The sequence below is a fragment of the Rhinatrema bivittatum genome, chromosome 2, assembly GCF_901001135.1.
Source record: "Rhinatrema bivittatum chromosome 2, aRhiBiv1.1, whole genome shotgun sequence".
NCBI classification, from domain to species: domain Eukaryota; kingdom Metazoa; phylum Chordata; class Amphibia; order Gymnophiona; family Rhinatrematidae; genus Rhinatrema; species Rhinatrema bivittatum.
The window spans coordinates 482,107,770-482,128,833 of NC_042616.1; the positions used below are offsets into that span (position 1 = coordinate 482,107,770).

Genomic DNA, 21,064 nt, shown 5'->3' on the forward strand with positions numbered 1-21,064 from the left:
CGCACAAATCTACACACGATTTTATAACATGCGCGCGCGCAGCCGCGCGCATATTATAAAATCCGGGGTCGGCATGCGCAAAGGGGTGCGCACTTGTGCACCTTGCGCGCACTGAGCCCTAGGGGAGCCCCGATGGCTTTCCCTGTTCCCTCCGAGGCCGCTCCGAAATCGGTGCAGGCCTCGGAGGGAACCTTCCTTCCGCCCCCCTCACCCCTACCTAACCCGCCCCCAGCCCTACCTAAAACCCCCCCTGACCTTTATTTTTAAAGTTGCGCCTGCCTCTGGGCAGGCGTAGGTTGCGCACGCTGGCTGAGTGCCGGTGCACGATCCCCCGGCCTAAAGGCCCTACGGAGGCCTCTGGCCATGCCCCCGCCCCGGACCGCCCCTTTTTTCAAGCCCCAGGACAAACGCATGTCCCGGGGCTTGCGCGCGTCACCAGGCCTATGCGAAATAGGCTCGGCGCGCGCAGGGCTTTTAAAATCTGTCCCTTAGAACCTTTCCTATTAGATAACAATAAGGAAACTTAGGATAGGATCTTTTGTAACTCATTTGCTTGAGGTGAATTTGGGTTTAGCTGTATTTCCCCCAAGCGTTCTGGAATATTTTTATTTATTATACTTTTGTTAAATTTTACTTAATTTCTCCTCTACTCTAAGATGTGGGCATGTAATTATAGTCTTAAAAATGTGTAATGGTATTATTCATAAACTTTATTTCATTTGATGCAAATGATTTAATTAATAAAAATTTAATTAAAAAAAAATAACTTGGGCATCATTTGAGAAGCCAGGAAAAAATGTATTTTTCATTCAAAAAAATTTTTTTTTAATTATTTTCTGGACTTTTTGCTGCATTTTTGTTCTTTTTCTGGTTCTCTCTGTATTTTGAATTTCTTTTTTAAATTTTTACTTGCATTTTTTTCTTTAGTTTTCCCTTTTTTTTTTTTACTTTCTTGCTTGGTTTTATTTTTTCTCTCCACCCTCCAAATTCTCTTCTCCTCTACCATTTCCATTCCCCTCTCTTCTCTGAGGCAGAAAGCAGATGCAGGCCAAGTTAGCTCCTCTCAATCTATGCTCACTATAGGCAGCAGCAGCAGCTCTCTTCTAACCCAGAGTCTCTGCAAGCAGGGACTTGCCTCTTTTGGATCAGGCCCATCACAGGCATTGCCAGCTCTCTTCCAACTAATACCTGCTGCAGGCAAAGCTATTCTTTTCTGGTCTGGTCTTATTGCAGGTAGAGAGTCCAGGCTACCACAGACAATGGCTGCTCTCTCTTCCAGTTTGGTCCCACAGCAAGCAGTGGCAGATTCTTCTCTGCCTTTCACATTGGCAGCTTCTACTAGGCCAATAACAAGCATCAATTTTCAGGTGCCCAGGAATTTGCCACCCTATTACGTATTTGAATGAACTTGTGCTCAATATTAGAATGTAATTGAACCTTTAGGGGCAGATTTTAATACCTTCTCACGGGCGTAGATTTGTACGCGCAACCCAGCGAGCACAAATCTACACCCAATTTTATAACATGCGCGCGTAGCCACGCGCATGTTATAAAATCCGGGGTCGGCGCGCGCAAGTGGGCCTCGGAGAGAACTTTCCTTTCGCCCCCCCCCCCCACATTCCCCTCCCTAACCCGTCCCCCAGCCCTACCTAAAACCCCCCTATACCTTTGTTTTGCAAGTTGCGCCTGCCTCTGGCATAGGTTGCGTGTGCCGGCCGAGTGCCGGCGTGCGATCCCCCAGCCTACAGGCCCTAAGGAGGCCTCTGGCCATGCCCCCTCCCCACCCCTTTTTTCAAGCCCCAGGACATACGCGCATCCCAGGGCTTGCACGCGTCGCCGGGCCTATGCAAAATAGGCTCGGCGCGTGTAGGGCTTTTAAAATCTGCCCCTTAATGTGCTAAAACTGATGCAGATATATTTGCTACAAGGCATGGAAATGTCCAGCAACATTAAGAAGATATATAAAAATGGGAACAAACTGGACCAATTCATCCAGAAACAAATCTGGGCAAGGTATTAGTTCCACTTATGACACAAATACTCTATCTGTAGCACAGTCCTTATGCATCACCAAGATGCACTGTATTACTATTACTGCTTCCAAAACTATGAAGGATCATCTATTAATCTGCTGGCAATTGTCTACTGATGTCATGAGCAGAGATGGCACACATTGATGTTACCTTGACATTCTAACAATATAGCTATTGACAGTCAACAAACCCCTCTCACCCCTCTCCAAATTTTACCTATGAAACTGAATAAGCATAAGCCACTCGATAGGGACATTTTTTCTTACTGTTAGCACTGCAGTTTAATCTAGATATTGAAAATACATCAAGTGGTGAACTGAACAAAGTGTCCCAGAATCATCGCTTCACAGAATGTGTTATCCTGTGTGATAACAAGAAAGAATACAACCATGACAGCAATTTTCATACCAATGCACGGGCGCATATGTACACGCATATGCCAGCTCACAACCAGACGCGCAGCCATTTTCTAAGATACGCACATATATGCGCACATGATATAAAATAGACTGTACACATGTGCACAATTTTATATGTACCCGCACATGTGCGCGGGTACATATAAAATGGGATTTTAGAAGACACATACACCAACACAATTACTAGTTTCCCCAGTTCGTTTCCAGTTTGCCCAGGAATAGGATAGCACTTCCTAACCCCCCCTAACTAAATAGCCTCCCTTTTACCCTGTTAGCTCCAACCGTTAAAACCCCGTTTACTAGCTTAAATTTTTTTTATTTTACTACTTACATGTCATCCATAGCAGAAGTAAAGTTACACAGTAAAAGGTCCCCGGTGCGTGCTTGTATGCATAAGTATTTACCCACTGGTTTCATTCAAAATTCCTGGAATGCCACACCCCAGCCCTTTTCCGAAAAAAAAATTTGTGTGCACGCATGGAAGAGAATTTTAAAATCCATGCAGTGCGTGCCAGTCTGACTTCTGCACGTATTTCCCAGCTTTGGCACAATTAGGGCTTTTAAAATTCACTTCCATGATTGTTGCCACAGTAATGCAAACTCATATCTGAAGAAGCATGATGTAGAGTATCTTAATAGCAACCACAGCTCAAAAACTAAGCATCCATCAACTAGTTTCAAGTGAAATGGTTACTGGAAAGAACACTCATTCAGTTACAATAATTTATAAATCATAACCCATACCTCACTGAAGAGGCTACCATTCACATAGGAAATCCAAAGTTTCCAGAAGTTGGGGAGCTGGCCAACAACAATTTTAGTTAACTTGTCAATAAAGGCCACTTGCTGTGGAGTTTGATATCGCCAAGCTACAACAGAAAGAGAAAAATTATTTACCATGGGCTTGATCCATTCAATATCATTTAGACTTCTATAGGCTGAGAAGTAAGACAGTTTTGTTTTGCCTACTGTCACAAAAGGAGATAAATACCAGATATTCAGCACAAAAAAAAAATAGTATATATATATATATATTCCTATATATATAATTAACTGGTGTTTTTATATTGATCACTTTGAAAATCAACTATTTCCTGAGTGCTTGGGGTCAGTCATTAATGGATTTAGTGTCCTTTCGCTGATTTTATGATTTTCTAGCAAAATTCATACTATACCAATGAACACAGATGGAGCTAATGGCATTTCAAGATTTGCCTAATTATTGTGTTTCCTGTGGCACTGAGCAGTGAAGAGTATGCAGTAAACTCCATCAGCACACAGTGAACATTAATAGCACATATTGTTGCCATTAATGTACTCTAAATGTCTATAATGCAAGCACTCAGGCAATAACACACACATATAATTTACTGAATTTTTAAAAGTGGAGTGGAGGAGTTGCCTAGAGATTAGAGCAGTAGACTGAAAAAGGCAAGCCAGGGTTCAAATCCCACTGCTACTCGTTGTGACCTTGGGTAAGTCACTACACCATCCATTGTCTCAGGCACAAACCTAAGGAGTCATTTACTAAGCTGTGATATTTTATCACGGGGGGGGGGGGCAAATATAATTTGGGGGGTGTTCCTGTAATATTTTGCCCCCCAAACAAAATATTGCAGCAGTAGCACCACATGTTTTCTCAAGGGAGAAACATGAACATGGCTAGGGCTCTAAAATGCACAATGGTGGCCCACTGCACACCAAGCCGTCATCGTTTTAAAGGGTCAATCGGCCCAAAATTACCTCCGCCTCCCCCCGCGGGGGGCACTCCGCTGCCTTCCTAGCTGGCAGTGACCTCCAAAAGTGTTTAAAAAGAAAAGAAAAATAATATGTTTGCACATATGCCCCACTCCACTCCACTACCCTAACCCCTCCCCTTTTAAAACATGATCTCCCCTTTCAAGTAACCCCCCACTCCACATCCCCCTTCGCCAAAAATCCCTGGAGTTTAGTATCCCCTCCCTCCCTCCCAACCATAAAAAAACCCCCTGGTCTAGGGTGGACCTCCGGACCTCCAATCCTACCCCCCTTGAAATCCCCTTGTTCTTCAAAGCATCTTCAAAGCATCTTCAAAGCATCCTCATTAGTGTTGAATGGGGGCCCGGTCAATGCCATTTTGGAACATGGCATCAACCTGACTTTGCCCCATCATGTGATGGGGCAAAGTCTAGGGATCGGATGTTTGCCACTTGATACAAAAGTCTGGTCCCCTAACATTTTCTATGCAAAAATCGCTTTTAATGCACCTACTTTTTCCACTGGGGATTGTCACACCTACCTTTTAGAAATGCTTTGGCACAGTAGATGGTTAGCATCTCATTTACAATTATACCATGTCTCTTATCTTCATCTATGCTTACTTTATCTTAAATCTTCTCTCAGTTGCTTAGGCTCATACTTCATACACTTGCAGTCTAACCATATTCTAAATGCATGCAAAACTCTATTACCAACGCAATACTGATATATACTGGAGGAAGTAGATACCTGGAGTAACCTACCAGCAAAAGTGATGGAAACCAATACAATTACAGAATTTAAGTATGCTTAGGAAAAACATAGAAGGTAGTTGTAAGACCAAGGTTGAGAAACTGGAAAAAAAAGAAATGGAAAAGGCAAAGGGGGCTCTGGATGTTGGTTTAAACAGGTAACACATATGCCAATGTACCCAAAATGGTAAAGAACCAAAGAAGACTGAAATAAAATTGACATGAAGAAGTGATATCCTACAGGTGATCAACTGGGATATATCCGTACTAGAAGAGCATACAGGATGGGTAAATTATTTTTTACCTGCTGTCCTCTACTATGTTTCTGTATTGAGACATTTATTTATTTATATTTTGCTTTTCAAGCACTTCATATGCATGCTCAACACTGTAACTAATATAAACTATATTAACTTCACTTAAACAGCATTGTGGTACAATGTAAAACAAAATTCCACAGACGACTTTCTCATGCACATATTACATTATATGGGTGTGCAGGGATATATTTTATTTTGTTTCACTTCATTGATAGTGGTGGAGGGGATGTGAAGATAGGCTTCGGAGAGGTCCACGGAGGTTATGAACTCTCCCAGTTGTACTGCCATTATAACAGAGTGCAGCGTTTCCATGCGGACGTGTAGCACCCACAGATAACGGTTGATGTTCTTGAGATCCAGGATGGGCCGGAATGACCCTTCCTTCTTGGGAACGATAAAATAGATGGAATAGCGCCCAGTATTTTGCTGGGGCATGGGCACCAGATATATTGCCTTCAGACTGAGTAGTCTTGTTAGTGTGGTTTCTATTGCCAGTCTCTTGGAGTGGGAGTGGCAGGGTGATCTCATAAATTTGTCTCGAGAGAAGCTGCGGAATTCCAGCGAGTACCCTTCTCGAATGATGTTTAGAACCCATTTGTCCAACGTTATCTCGACCCATCTTTGGTAGAAGAGGGCTAGTCGACCTTCTATGTTTTTTTCCTGTGGATGGGTCGGCCTCTTCTCAATGTAGGGCATAGTTGGAGCCTGCCCCTGGTCCTGCTCCCCTCTTGGTCTGTCTGCTCCGAAAGGACTGTGACCTTCCGGAGGGGCAAGGTGCCTGGAACTGCACGTTCCTGTAGGGTCTAAAGCCTGCAATCCTCTGCCCTTGGCTCTTCTGGGGGAGGGACGTCGAAATCTTTTATTCCTATCTTCAGGAGGTCTAGGCACTGGAGATTCGCCCCATTTGTTGGCTAGCTTCTACAATTCGCTTCTGAATAAGAGAGATCCTTTAAAAGGCATTCTTGTGAGATACGTTTTAGATGTTGCGTTTGCAGACCAATTTCGTAGCTATAGTTGTCTTCTGGCTGCCACTAGTGAGGCAACACCCCTGGCTGAGGTGCACACTAGATCTGAGCTTGCGTCAGTGAGGAAGGACGCTGCAGGTTCCATCGACTCTCTGGTATGAGCTCCGGAGGTATCAGTCTCTCTTGAGAGGAGCACAGACCATAGCGTCCACTTTCGGGAAACGCAGGCATTCCTCGGCCGCAGGTATAGGGTTTTCAATGTCCGCCCCCCCCCCCCATCCTTTGAAGCTGGCCTCCAGGGCATTCCATTCCAGGTTAATCAGTTCTTGGATGGCTTCCATCATTGGAAAGTAGCATGAGGCCTTACGAAGGGACACCAAGATGGGGTTCTTCTTTGGTTCCGCCATAGGGTCCATGCCCGGAATACCCAGCATCTTTAGGGTCTGGGAAACAAGGGCAGGTAATTCGTCCTTGTGGAAAAAGCAAAGCATGGTTCCATCCCTGGAGGGATTTCTCCTTCCTCCAGGGAGTCACTCTCATCATCTGAGGTTTTTGGATCTCTGTTAGGGAAATTCTTGGTTAGGCGAGGCATGTCTCATGGCATCCGAGCCGGACCAGGAGGATCTAGAGCTCCCGGTAGGGGTTGAGCCTGGTGTGCAGCTGGGACTGGTTGCACCTGAACGAAGGTTTGCAGCCCTTTGAAAAACTCCACTGAGGAGAAGGTCCCTGGATCCATGTTGATCCCAGGAAGAGGTGAAGTAGGGTCCCCAGAGGTGCCCTCCTGTGGGGCGATCATGCCGGAGATATATACATCCAGGGAGCAATCACCAGAATTTCCGGACTCCTTTCCCAACAGTAGGGGTCCAGGTTTTGGTTCCCCCTGGGCTTCTTCGCAGTGCTGGCATAGGCAGGACTCCAAATCAGGCTGCGCTGCTCTTATGTGGCAGACTGTGCAAAGGGAGTGTCCCTTGGCATTCTTGGGCGGCGGTGTCATTGTTTTCCCCACAAGTTTGTGTGCGTGGCTGCCCTCAAAAATGTGTTTGTGCACATGGTTATGCACACGGGTGCGTTTAGTTGTGCGTGCCGGATGCGCTCAGCTGTGTGCACGAGGTGTGCTCAGTTGTGCGCACTTCTCAGTTGTGCTTGCCGCTATGCGCACAACTATGTGCGCGTCTGTATTGGGCGCGCGCAAGTTAGGCACATCGACCGCCCGGCCTGCCCTGTGAGTACCGCCGGTCGAAGAGGGAATATGGCGCCGACGACCCCATTCGCAAGATGGCGCTCCCGGAGCTTCTCCACGTGTGTGGACTCTTGCACCGGATAGGGGCCTAGCTCAAACAGGGCTGCTGAACCCGATCGGTGGCCCTTTAAATCTCGCCAAAAGAAAACTTTCGGTACGGCAATCCGAGCTCTGGAGAACGGAGACCTGAATTTAAAGATTTCTATCTTACCTGGTCTTGGCGCTTACCGGGGCCAAGCGTGCCGGGCGGTCTCCAGCTGCGGGGAGAGAGAGAAATACCTTCACTGCCGTGCTCAATTCTGCACCCGCTGCCTTTCAGCCACCCTGGGGGCTAAGTCAACGCCGGGAACTGGCTACCGGACCAAGGCTCACCTCTAAGGGATATAGGAAATCACCTCAGGAATTCTCAATTGGGGGAGGGACCCTTAGTTTTCACCGCAGGAGAGCGAGGCTCAATCTTCTTAAAGGTAATTTTCTTTCTTCTTGCTGTAATTGATAACACTATTCTAGTTTGAGGTATAGTGTCCGCAACTGCTAGGAGATGGAGAGATACTGAGGAAGTGAGATCAGTACAGAGGTATATTATTTATTTATTTTTAACTTTTATATACCGATGTTCCTGTATAGGATACATATCGCACCGGTTTACATAAGAACTGAACTGTCGCCTTGGGGCGAGTACAAGGAACATGGAACATGTAAGACAGATAAATTATAATATAATAGTAAAGTCTAACAAAAACATAGGGTTAAACATGAAAATCATTTCAAAAACATCTATGGTAAACACAATAATAGTGGGAAGCTAGAGTGGCTGCGTGCCAGGCAGTTGGGCCATGGTAGAACCATGGTAGAACGTGATGTAACAGGACCAGAGTGTGTGGCAAGAGTTTTTAAGAGTAATCCTTAGGAGGGGCCAAGTGGACCTCTGTGAAACGTTTATCTCTCTGAAAAGGCCTGACTGAAAAGCCATGTCTTGAGTTTCTTTTTGTAAACCAGCGGGCAGGGTTCTTGTCGTAGGTCCGGAGAGAGCGAGTTCCAAAGGGGAGGACCAGCTGTGGACAGGGCACACTTCCTTAGTGAGGTTTTGGCGGGTGGGGTATACAAAGTGTCTTTGTATGCGTTTCTGATAGGTCTGTTCGAGGTGTGTGGTCATAGTTGGAGACTTAGCTTGAGGGGGGAGATGTTATGCAAGGCCTTGTGGATCAACATGAGAACTTTGAAGCGAATCCTGTGGAGGTTTTGAAGGATGGGAGTGATGTGTTCTCTTTTGTTGGCGTTGGTAAGGATCCTGGCCGCCGCGTTCTGGACCATTTGCAGAGGCTTGATAGTGTTAGCGGGGAGGCCCAGAAGGAGGGAGTTGCAGTAATCGATTTTGGACAGGATGATAGATTGGAGCACCAAGCGGAAATCTCTGAAGTGTAGGAGTGGTTTAAGTTTTCTTAGTGTCTGCAGTTTGAAAAAGCATTCTTTGGTGGTGTTATTTACGAATTTGTTTAGGTTGAGCTGATTGTCCAGCAGAACTCCTAGGTCTCTCACATTTGGTGTGTGATTGATTGATGTTTTAGCTAATTGGGAAGAACTTGGGGAGTTGAGCAGGACTTTGTTGTTGTCCTGAGCTATGAGAAGGATCTCAGTCTTGTTGGTATTGAGGACGAGGTTGAGACTTGTAAGAAGTAGGTTGATTGATTGGAGGCAGCTGTTCCAATGAGACCAGGTTTTGTGCAGAGATTCTGTGATCGGGATGAGAATCTGGATGTCGTCCGCATAAAGGTAGTGAGTTAACTTTAGGTTAGAGAGTAACTGGCAGAGCGGGAGAAGGTAGATATTGAATAGCGTAGGTGAAAGGGATGATCCCTGCGGGACTCCCAGGTTGGATCTGACTGGGCGCGATACTTTATTGTTGATCTTCACCTTGAAAAGCCTGTTTTCAAGGAAGGAATGGAACCAATTGAGTGCTGTTCCCTTGATGCCAATGTCTGCAAGCTGCTGTAGTAAGATAGAGTAGTTCACGGTGTCGAACGCCGCAGAGAGGTCCAGAAGGGCGAGTAAGTAGGGTTTTCCTTTTTCCAGATTTAGGAGGATGGTGTCCGAGAGCGAGGTAAGTAGTGATTCCGTGTTTAGCGCTTTCCAGAAACCAAACTGTGTTGGGGCAAGAATATCATTTTCTTCCAGGTATTCCGAGAGTTGTTTATTTACAATTTTTTCCATGAGTTTGGCGATCATCGGCAAATTCGCTATGGGGCGGACGTTGGCTGGGTCTGAAGGAGATAGGTTGGGTTTTTTCAGTAGAGGTTTAAGGATTGCGAGCTTTAGTTTGTCTGGAACAAGCCCTTGAGCCAGGGAGCAGTTTATGACGTCTGCGATAGGCTTAGCAATGATATTCGGAATGGTGAATAGCAGGTTGGATGGTATGTGGTCTGACAGGTGTGAAGAGGGTTTAAGTTTCTTGAGAATGTTTTCAACTTCTAGTGAGGACGTAAATTCAAAAGAATCAAGTGAGGCGTTTCGGTGAGGCCCAGTGTTGAGAGTGGGAGGGGGTTGAGGGCTGGCTGCCGTGAGGGGCGCAATGAGGTTGGCAATTTTATTCTCGAAGTAGTCGGCCAATTCCATGGCTTTACTGGTGGCTTGGTCATCTGGAATGAGAGGTGTGGACGGTTTGGTGAGGGCTGAAACATAGGAGAACAGTGCTTTGGAGTCGAAGATGAAATGATGGATCTTTTTTGAAAAGAAATCCTTCTTTCTTCTGTAGATGGTGTTCGTGTATGCGTTTAGTAGGGATCTGTAGGCAGCTAGGGTTGTGGTAGAGGGATTTTTTCGCCATCTATGTTCTTTACTTCCTAGGTCTTGCTTGAGGGCTTTTAATACTGGCGTGAACCATGGTTTCCTGTTGTCCTGGGCGGGCTGTAATGTTTTAGAAATCGTTGGGCAGGTTCCTTCGGCTACTTTGCTGGTGATGTTGTTCCAGTATGAGGTCGCTGTGTTGGCGTCAGCAAGGTCGAGTTGAACTAGATCCTTGACGAGCTGCATGCTAAGGGTTTCTATGGAGCAGGGTTTCCTGAAAGTGACCGTGGTTTTGGGGAAGGCGTGGGAAGGGTGATCCTTAATCTCAAGGACTGTGGAGATGATCTGGTGGTCAGACCAGGGGACCGGAGAACATATATCTCTCATTCCCATTTAATCTATGTTGCTCTTACTCTCCAGCCTATTTCCATGCCTCTTGCATCTCATTATTAATTCTTTACCCCATTTATCATTCAATATAGTGCATCTCTGGCGCATTCATAGCCCTTACTATTTATTTCTATCCATGCAAAGTATTTATTGTATATATTGTTATCTATGCAAATTATATTCTATGTTTTTTGGTTCTATGTAAGCTCTCATGCGAAGTTATTTTGTTCCACTGTAAACCGGTTTGATTTGTATTCTTTACAAGAAGATCGGTATATAAAAGTTAAAAATAAATAAATATTGGGTTGGTAGAATAGGAGATGCCCTCGTTTATAAAAATGAGGTCTAAAATGTGGCCTGTTTTGTGGGTTGGACTGTTAACTATTTGTCTGAATCCCAAGTGAGTGAGAGCCGCAAGTAGCATTTCGCAGTTCGAGGAATATGGCGGAGCGTCCACGTGCAGGTTAAAGTCTCCCATCAGGATGGCTGGTTTGTCCGCAATGATGTGTTTCGCTATGAATTAGATAGCAGGCGAGGGGTTGGATTCTAATTTTCCTGGCGGTGCGTAAATTAAACCAATTTGAAGGAAATTTGATTTGAAGAAGGCTAATTCAAGATTGGTTGTGGCATACGTGTGATGTAGAGCTAGGCCTAGCCCTTTTTCTGCAGCTAGGAGCAGCCCTCCTCCTCTTTTTTTAAGTCTAGGAATAGAGTGGAGGTCGTATGTTTGAGTAGGGAGCTGATTTATTAGCACTGTGTCCGTGGGTTTTAACCAGGTTTCTGTGATGGCACAGATGTCTGGTTTGGATTCTAAAAGGTAGTCGTTAAGTATGTGCGTTTTTTTGGTGATGGATTGGGCGTTGAACAGGGTTAATGAGAATAGTGATAGGCCGAGTATTTGTGTGACTGGTGAAACCATGATGGGAATAAGCCTCTGTTGTCTGGTGGAAAGATGGGCTAAGGATTTGGGCCGATTGGCCCTGTGATTGTAGATTATGAGGATAGCGAAGGAGCGCATCTTGGAGATGAAGGGATGTGTTGAATGAACACCGGGTCAGTTAAAGTAGTAGGATGGCGCAAGCGCTGGTCAAAGATGGTCAGGATCGAGCAGGGCTGTGCCTGAGTGATCGGCTTCACAACATAGTAAAATAGTCCTATGGGATATTTAACATCGGACAGATAAGTCGGGACTTTGTTCACTATTTGCACAGCGAATTGGGCTATTTAACATCATACAGATAAGTCGGAACTTTGTTCACTATTTGTATAGCGAATCAGGGCAGATTAACATCTTTTAGAGAAGTTGGTGTTTACTATTTTTACAACAAATCATAAGTTTCTTCAGTATTTTTTCAAATATTATATTTTGCACAAACTTTGCACTTTTCACGCTAAAAAATATGGTGGATAGAAGGGGGGACTTTAATGATTAAATACATTGAATAACACTTGGATGGTGTTGTATAATACAATATATGAAACGTTCCTGCCATCCTTAAAAACTTTTTTCTTATATAAGATATTTATAAAACAATTTTTGAAACGCATAACTACTTAAGATATTCCTGTTGAAACCTATAAATTCTCTTAGTGTATGTGTTTTCAAATATTTTGAGTGAATGATTTCATTAAGAGGTGATATGTTTTTCGTTTAAGTGTCATTTCAGTAAAATCCCTCAAGTATTAATAGTGCGATTTAGTTTTTAGCAGTGAATGATGACATAGACTTAATTGGCATCTCAGAGACATGGTGGAAGGAGGACAACCAATGGGACAGTGCTATACCGGGGTACAAATTATATCGCAATGACAGAGAGGAGCACCCGGGAGGCGGTGTGGCACTTTCTGTCCGGGATGCCATAGAGTCCAATAGGATAAACATCCTGCATGAGACTAAATGCACAATTGAATCTTTATGGGTAGAAATCCCTTGTGTGCCGGGGAAGACTATAGTGATAGGAGTATACTACTGTCCACCTGGTCGAGATGGTGAGACTGACAGTGAAATGCTAAGAGAAATTAGGGAAGCTAACCAAATTGGTAGTGCAGTAATAATGGGAGACTTCAATTACCCCAATATTGACTGGGTAAATGTATCATCGGGACATGCTAGAGAGATACAGTTCCTGGATGGAATAAATGAGAGCTTTATGGAGCAATTGGTACAGGAACCAATGAGAGAGGGAGCAATTTTAGATCTAATTCTCAGTGGAGCACAGAATTTGGTGAGAGAGGTAACGGTGGTGGGCCACTTGGCAATAGTGATCATAATATGATCAAATTTGAATTAATGACTGGAAGGGGTACAGTAAGCAAATCCACGGCTCTCGTGCTAAACTTTCAAAAGGGAAACTTTGATAAAATGAGAAAAATAATTAGAAAAAACTGAAAGGAGCAGCTACAAAAGTAAAAAGTGTGCAAGAGGCGTGCTCATTGTTAAAAAATACCATCCTAGAAGCACAGTCCAGATGTATTACACACATTAAAAAAGATGGAAAGTAGGCAAAATGATTACCGGCATAATTAAAATGGGAGGATATAGAAGCTATTTTAGCCAAAAGATCTTCATTCAAAAATTGGAAGAAGGATCCAACAGAAGAAATGCATAGACGATGGCAAGTTAAATGTAAGACATTGATAAGACAGGCTAAGAGAGAATTTGAAAAGAAGTTGGTTGTTGAGGCAAAAACTCACAGTAAAAACTTTTTAAAATATATCCGAAGCAGAAAGCCTATGAGGGAGTCATTTGGACCGTTAGATGATCAAGGAGTTAAAGGGGCACTTAGAGAAGATAAGGCCATTGCGGAAAGATTAAATGATTTCTTTGCTTCGGTGTTTACTGAAGAGGATGTTGGGGAGGTACCCATACTGGAGAAGGTCTTCATGGGTAATGATTCAGATGGACTGAACCAAATCACGGTGAACCTAGAAGATGTGCTAGCCCTGATTGACAAACTGAAGAGTAGTAAATCACCTGGACTGGATGGTATACACCCCAGAGTTCTGAAGGAACTAAAAAATGAAATTTCAGACCTATTAGTAAAAATTTGTAATCTATCATTAAAATCATCCATTGTACCTGAAGACTGGAGGATAGCTAATGTAACCCCAATATTTAAAAAGGGCTCCAGGAGCAATCCGGGAAACTACAGACCGGTTAGCTTGACTTCAGTGCCAGGAAAAATAGTGGAAAGTGTTCTAAATATCAAAATCACAGAACATATATAAAGATATGGTTTAATGGAACAAAGTCAGCATGGCTTTACCCAAGGCAAGTCTTGCCTCACAAATCTGCTTCACTTTTTTGAAGGAGTTAATAAACATGTGGATAAAGGTGAACCGGTAGAAGTAGTGTACTTGGATTTTCAGAAGGCGTTTGACAAAGTTCCTCATGAGAGGCTTCTAGGAAAAGTAAAAAGTCATGGGATAGGTGGTGATGTCCTTTCATGGATTACAAACTGGCTAAAAGACAGAAAATAGAGAGTAGGATTAAATGGACAATTTTCTCAGTGGAAGGGAGTGGGCAGTAGAGTGCTTCAGGGATCTGTATTGGGACCATTACTTTTCAATATATTTATAAATGATCTGGAAAGAAATACGAGTGAGGTAATCAAATCTGCAGATGATACAAAATTGTTCAGAGTAGTTAAATCACAAGCAGATTGTGATAAATTGCAGGTAGACCTTGTGAGACTGGAAAATTGGGCATCCAAATGGCAGATGAAATTTAATATGGATAAGTGCAAGGTGATGTATATAGGGAAAAATAACCCATGCCATAGCTGCACAATGCTAAGTTCCATATTATGTGCTACTACCCAAGAAAGAGATCTAGGCGTCATAGTGGATAACACATTGAAATCGTCGGTTCAGTGTGCTGTGGCAGTCAAAAAAGCAAACAGAATGTTGGGAATTATTAGAAAGGGCATGGTGAATAAAACGGAAAATGTCATAATGCCTCTGTATCGCTCCATGGTGAGATCGCACCTTGAATACTGTGTACAATTCTGGTCGCCGCATCTCAAAAAAGATATAATTGCGATGGAGAAGGTACAGAGAAGGGCTACCAAAATGATAAGGGGAATGGAACAGATCCCCTATGAGGAAAGATTAAAGAGGTTATGACTTTTCAGCTTGGAGAAGAGATACTGAGGGGGGATATGATGGAGGTGTTTAAATCATGAGAGGTCTAGAACGGGTAGATGTGAATCAGTTATTTACGCTTTCGGATAATAGAAAGACTAGGGGGCACTCCATGAAGTTATCATGTGGCACATTTAAAACTAATCGGAGAAATTTCTTTTTCACTCAACGCTCAATTAAACTCTGGAATTTGTTGCCAGAGGATGTGATTAGTGCAGTTAGTATAGCTGTGTTTAAAAAAGGATTGGATAAGTTTTTGGAGGAGAAGTCCATTACCTGCTATTAATTAAGTTGACTTAGAAATTAGCCACTGCTATTACTAGCGACGGTAACATGGAATAGACTTAGTTTTTGGGTACTTGCCAGGTTCTTATGGCCTGGATTGGCCACTGTTGGAAACAGGATGCTGGTCTTGATGGACCCTTGGTCTGACCCAGTATGGCATGTTCTTATGTTCTTCCTTAAAAAATTTACTGAATTGCCAAAAACGGCTTCAATTTTGAAACAATTTAGAAAAAACAGTAGAAGAGTGAAGAAGTCTGTTTAAGTTGTTTCACATATGGGTAGCTAGGTGATTAAAGCATCCTAAGGACAGATTTAAGCATTGCTTTTCAACACTGCTCAGTGCAGTGCTAGAAAGAGTCATCGGTATGTACTATCCCAGGATGGAATTAGTACCGAGTATTTCTGTTGTGGAATGCTGTTATGCTTGTGAAGAAAAATGTCCTTTTCAATGGTCAATACTGCTCACAAATGAATAAGAGCAAAGCAAAGTGAGAAAAAGACACCAAGATAAAACATTTTTCTTTTTACAAACATTTGAGCTTTCCATATCTCCCCTATAGCATTCTGCGTAATTTCTATCTACAACAATATTTTTCCACCAAGAATGAAATATTTATGTTGTCTTCATTCCCCCCCAACACACACACATTTTTTTCCTATGAGACCTATGAATCAGGGCCACGTAAGTATTTTTGAATGTATTTAAACAAGACTATGCACTAATCAAAGTGTGGCCTCTTGCCCCTAGTTGGAGGTAGTTGTACAGTTGGACCAGGGTCAGTGTGCTTTCACAGCCCACTTAAATATGCTGGGGATATCAGAAGAGCAATTTCATATTGTAAAAGGGATAAAAGGGGCCATGTACATTGTAACGAAGCTAACAGCATTACATGATTCCAAGCAGAGGCCAGCCTAAACTCTTGAGTAAAGAAGATTTACACAACTATCCTGAGATACAGAAGGCCTTTGAGCAACATTTTTTATAAACAGGTTATGATTATTTTTATTCACCCAAAGTGAAGATGAGCATTCTCGAAATTTTTCTAAGCCACAAGTTTAGTGATTCAAGTTCCATCTCATCACTTTCAACATAAAAACAGCCTTGGTTGTAGTAATCCTCACCTCTATACAGTATATAAAAGGAAGTTGTGTTTGGGCGATGTTTGTCTGTCTTGGCAAAGGGTGCATCTGCAGCATCCACAACCAGCCTGGTGGGGAAAAAAGCTTCTATTTTTTTAAATGCTTACAGTTATCTCGACCAGACTGAAAACTACTGCCTCTCTTCAGTGAAGCTGTCTGACCAAGTCGGCCCATTGGAGAAAGACGTCCATCGCTGTCTAGGTCAAGCATTGGGCTGTGAAGCATTGGATTACCTGGGGAAGGAAGAACCACTGATATTAATGTTCTCTTTTGAGCATACTTTTTTTTTTCTAGAACAGCTGTAAACTGCTATCACAATCATACTGCGTGGATTAGACTTCATTTACAGTAGTACATTAGTACTGTATTTTTAAATAATCAAGCAATACTTGTCACAGTTGCTCATAATACAAATATTGATTTGGATTCTATATGCATTTTAAGCAACCATCTCTATCCCCCTATTCAACATTAAATACTGCTATCAATAAACACTAAATAAATCTAATAAATTTGGGGGGATATGATAGAGGTCTTTAAGATCCTGAGAGGTCTTGAACGAGTAGATGTGAATCGGTTATTTACACTTTCGGATAATAGAAGGACTAGGGGGGCATTCCATGAAGTTAGCAAATAGCACATTTAAGACTAATCGGAGAAAAGTATTTTTCACTCAATGCACAATTAAGCTCTGGAATTTGTTGCCAGAGGATGTGGTTAGTGCAGTTAGTGTAGCTGGGTTCAAAAAAAGGTTTGGATAAGTTCTTGGAGGAGAAATCCATTAACTGCTATTAATCAAGTTTACTTCGGGAATAGCCACTGCTATTAATTGCATCAGTAGCATGGGATCTTCTTGGTGTTTGGGTAATTGCCAGGTTCTTGTGGCCTGGTTTGGCCTCTGTTGGAAACAGAATGCTGGGTTTGATGGACCCTTGGTCTGACCCAGCATAGCAATTTCTTATGTTCTTATGGTTTTAAACCATCTCTGTATGTGTCAATCTTGCATTATGATTTAAAATACTGCCTCTCATCCAAATGTATACTATTTCTGGGGGATTTTTTGGATTGTGAACTAAAAACTAATTAAAACAATACAGAAAAATTATGGACCAAGAAGAGTCCCTGTATTATTTTAAGCAGATGTTCGAGCATGATCCTATTTGGTTCTATTCAACTATAAATACAATTTTTCTATTTTCAGCTCATTTCTAGATTCATAAAAATATTTTTTTTAAATGCTAATATCTCTCTTCCACTAAACTGTATTTAAGTATAATAAATACAAGTTTAATTTCCCTGATTAAAAATCATATCTTTTTATATTCTTGAAGGTAGCAGGCTACTAAACCTGCTTCATCTCCAGCCATTTACCAAGCATCATTTATACACAGGGTGTTCCACAAATCTACCAGACGAGGGATCTCTTCTTCCAAGATTATATAAACACAGCCTACATAAATCATACAATGCAAAGGAATGTTAGATATGCAAATTATTCAACCAGTTTAAGGTAGCTGGTTTGTTTTTTTTTTTAAAGATTTAGTGTCCTGAGCTGTTGAATTACTTAAGCTAAGGCATTTTCTTATTATATCGAACATAAATAAACTTGCATTATACTAATGTACATGAGTAGGAGAACATAATGCAGTAGTTTCATGAAATTACAAACCTTAGATAATAAAAGAAACATTGTAATCAAATATCCTTTTCTTAAAATGAAGCTGTCTATAATAGGATGTGTATGAATCTGAAGTTAATAGGTCATTTACATTTAACAAAAAGCAATGCTGTACATTTTGAAGAGATAGTTGCATAGCATAATTTTGAAAAACATACTTTATTATTTCAAATTAAATTCAAGACAGAGCATGCTGGTGACCTTTGGGCGAGTTGTCTTATTTTTTTTAATTTGGAACAACAAAGGCTGGTTCTTTTTATTATTCCAGATGGACCACAACATTGCCTTCATTGACTTTTTGGTTAGCAGACAGAATTTACTCCATATTCATACCCCCGTAAGGAATCTTAGGTCCATGGGTAAGGCACTTCTTTCTGTTCCATCGCCTAAGTCAGCACATCTTAATACTGTTAGAGAGAGGGCCCTTTCTATAGCTGGGCCAAAACTTTGGAATACTCTTCCGCTTGAGTTAAGACTAGAGGATAATATCCAGCATTTCAAAAAGCAGATAAAAACATGGCTGTTTGAACAGGCTTTTAGCAACATAGTTTGATTCTCTGATTGATTTTTGCACTATATACAATGTAGAGTATTCTACCCTATTTTAGTTGATTGATTTGATTAAATTTTATGTATTTTATTATTTTGTAAAATAATTAAGTTAAGGTCTTTCCATGTTTTTAGGTTTATTTGTTTTATTTTTTATTATTTTAGGTTTTTAATGGACGCAGTGTTATTTTTATTTTTGAATGAATTTTATGGTTATGTCGTTAAAGACGGCCTGGTAAAGTTTGTAAACCGACTTGAGGTGTATACAATTTGTTCGGTATATAAAATGTCTTAAATAAATAAACAAATAAATAAATAAATAAGTAAATAAATAAATGTAACAATACTGAGGTAAGCAGGCTTTTGCTACCTTTCTGTTTATGTAAAGAATAAAAGTGTTTTTCTTTTGAAAGCTGGAGTCCAGCTGATTTTCTGACCTTCATCTTGCCTCCCTGAAGCCAAGGAACACTTCATGCTATAACAGAGAGAGGAAAAGAAGGCATGGGAGGGAAATCCAGAACAATGGAGGCAGGAAAAGGGAGAAACATGTAAGCAGTGGAAAACAAGTAATGGCTGTGGTTGGCTCCAACCAGCATCCAGAATCTAATGGTGGGGTCTGAGAAGGAAGCACCAACTCATAACACTAAGAAAGCAAGAAACCGTCTTCCTTGAATCATGATGGGCTTGGAGATCCCACAGGCAAGGCACGTATTGAACTGCAGGATCCGGGCTAGTCCATACAGAATGCCCTATCTGAGGTGTGGGAGACATGGCTATCCTCATGCCAATATATGGGTGGCAGCGAGATTTTTCCACACAGCTTTCCATTTGTGAATATACCTGGTTCAGTACAGATATAGCATGTGGCAGGGGGGGTGGGAAGGACCATGCCCCATTCCAGGCAGGATATCCAAAAGTATTTCCTCCATCTATATGAATGCCACATGGGAGGAGCACCCATGATTGTTCACCCTAGCTAATACCACCCCTGGGTGCGATGGCCTGCTATCACAGAGTGGGAAATCAACATACAACTTGGCTATTCAAAAATGCATATAACCTAACTTAAAAACATCAGAATGCTGAGAACTACAATATCAAGAACAAAGATAAGTGAAGAATTAGTAATATGTAACGAGAAATTTTAAGTATCTTAAGACAACTATTATGTGAAAATTGTTGAAATAGAATTTCTGTTCAACTAGCATGCTGTCCCAGACCTTAGTTAATACGTATTAGAATATTATAGCAGATTTATATTAATCCCTATTGTGTTGATCGATAGTATGAATGTTACTTTTGTAAACTGTTGCGATCTTTTTTGGAACGATGGTATATAAAATGTCTAAATAAATAAACAAACATCCATCCATACAAAAAAACGCAGATGAAGGTAAATGATGCAAATCCAAACCAACCAGAAAACCTTCATTATTAACTTTATAATCTTTAAACAATTAGAACATGGCTGAATTTCTGATTAAAGGAGGAAAAGAGCTCAGAGTAAGATATGCACTCAGTATAAAACTATTGAGCATACACATACAGTATATAATAATTGGTCAAAAATCCTTTCAGGGTACCAGGGGTGTGAGCTCTTGTGCTGTGGCGTAATTGACACAGCCTCGTGGGCAAACCCACAAGTCCTATGCTGGCAGTGGCAAATGCGCCCTGTAGCAGGACAGTCTGGAGCTTCACCTAAAGAGCCACCTTCCCCACAAGTTGAGCCATTGGGTTCTGGCAGCTGGCAGAACATAGGCAGGTCCCTAGGGTGTTGAAGAGAGCTAGAGTCCAAAGGCACACTGAGGTCAGGGCATACTAATGGAGTCAGACAGGTGGCTAGCAAGAGTGGTCAGGTCGAAGCAAGAGATCAGGTCGAAGCAAGAGGTCAGGTCTAAGTGGTAGGCAATCGTGGTCAGGTTCAAGCAAGAGGTCAAGGTCCAGAGAGTCCGACCAAGGGCAGACGAAAACACACAGAAGACATTGGACAAGATGAATAGGACAAGGAAGGTTGGATGAGACAAGGCTGGAGAAACAAGGCAGGATGAGGCAAGACTAGAGAGACAAGGCAGGAATCAGGAACATTGGAACGCTGTTGCAAGACGCACTGCTCTAGGTAGGAGACCCAATGCTGAGGCAAGGAAGTGCTGGGGAACTCTAACTTAAATACCCCAGCAGGGTTGATGTCATCAGAGGGTGCCTGAAGCAACTTCCCTCTGCGGGGCCTTCAAAGGAGGGATGTGTACCCGGGCCTAATAAAGTGGATGGCATGCAGTGATGGTGGCATTCTGGGCAGGGGTCGGCAGTGGCACTTGTCTGGCAGCATGCTGCCTCATGGAGAGGGAACGATGCCCTCCAGGTTGTGTCAGGAAGCTTAGCATTGGGTGGGTAAGCAATACTAGTGGCGGGCAGGTCCCACAACCAGCGGCTGTAACATTATCCGCATTTTATTAAAAAATTTCAAATTTGTATTTTTTGTTCTTGTTATTAATTTTTAATTATGTAATTAAAAAACACTTCTTAGAAAAGACATCTTTTAGAGCTGTACTCCATGAAAATCACTTTGTAAGAATAACCACTGCAAAAAGTTTAGCCTGTGATGAAAAGAAATAGTTGCTTGCCGACGTTG

General features: G+C 42.2%; 1 protein-coding gene across 1 annotated transcript in view; it reads right to left on the reverse strand.

Moving 5' to 3' along the window:
* Positions 1-21,064, reverse strand: part of EXOC2 (exocyst complex component 2) — a 391,656-nt gene that overhangs the window by 216,546 nt on the left and 154,046 nt on the right. The window contains exons 12-13 of the mRNA XM_029590528.1: positions 16,316-16,441; positions 3,197-3,321 (exon numbers count right to left, since the gene is read on the reverse strand). Of these exons, the coding sequence (XP_029446388.1) occupies positions 3,197-3,321; positions 16,316-16,441 (251 nt within the window). The remainder of the gene's footprint in view (positions 1-3,196; positions 3,322-16,315; positions 16,442-21,064) is intronic.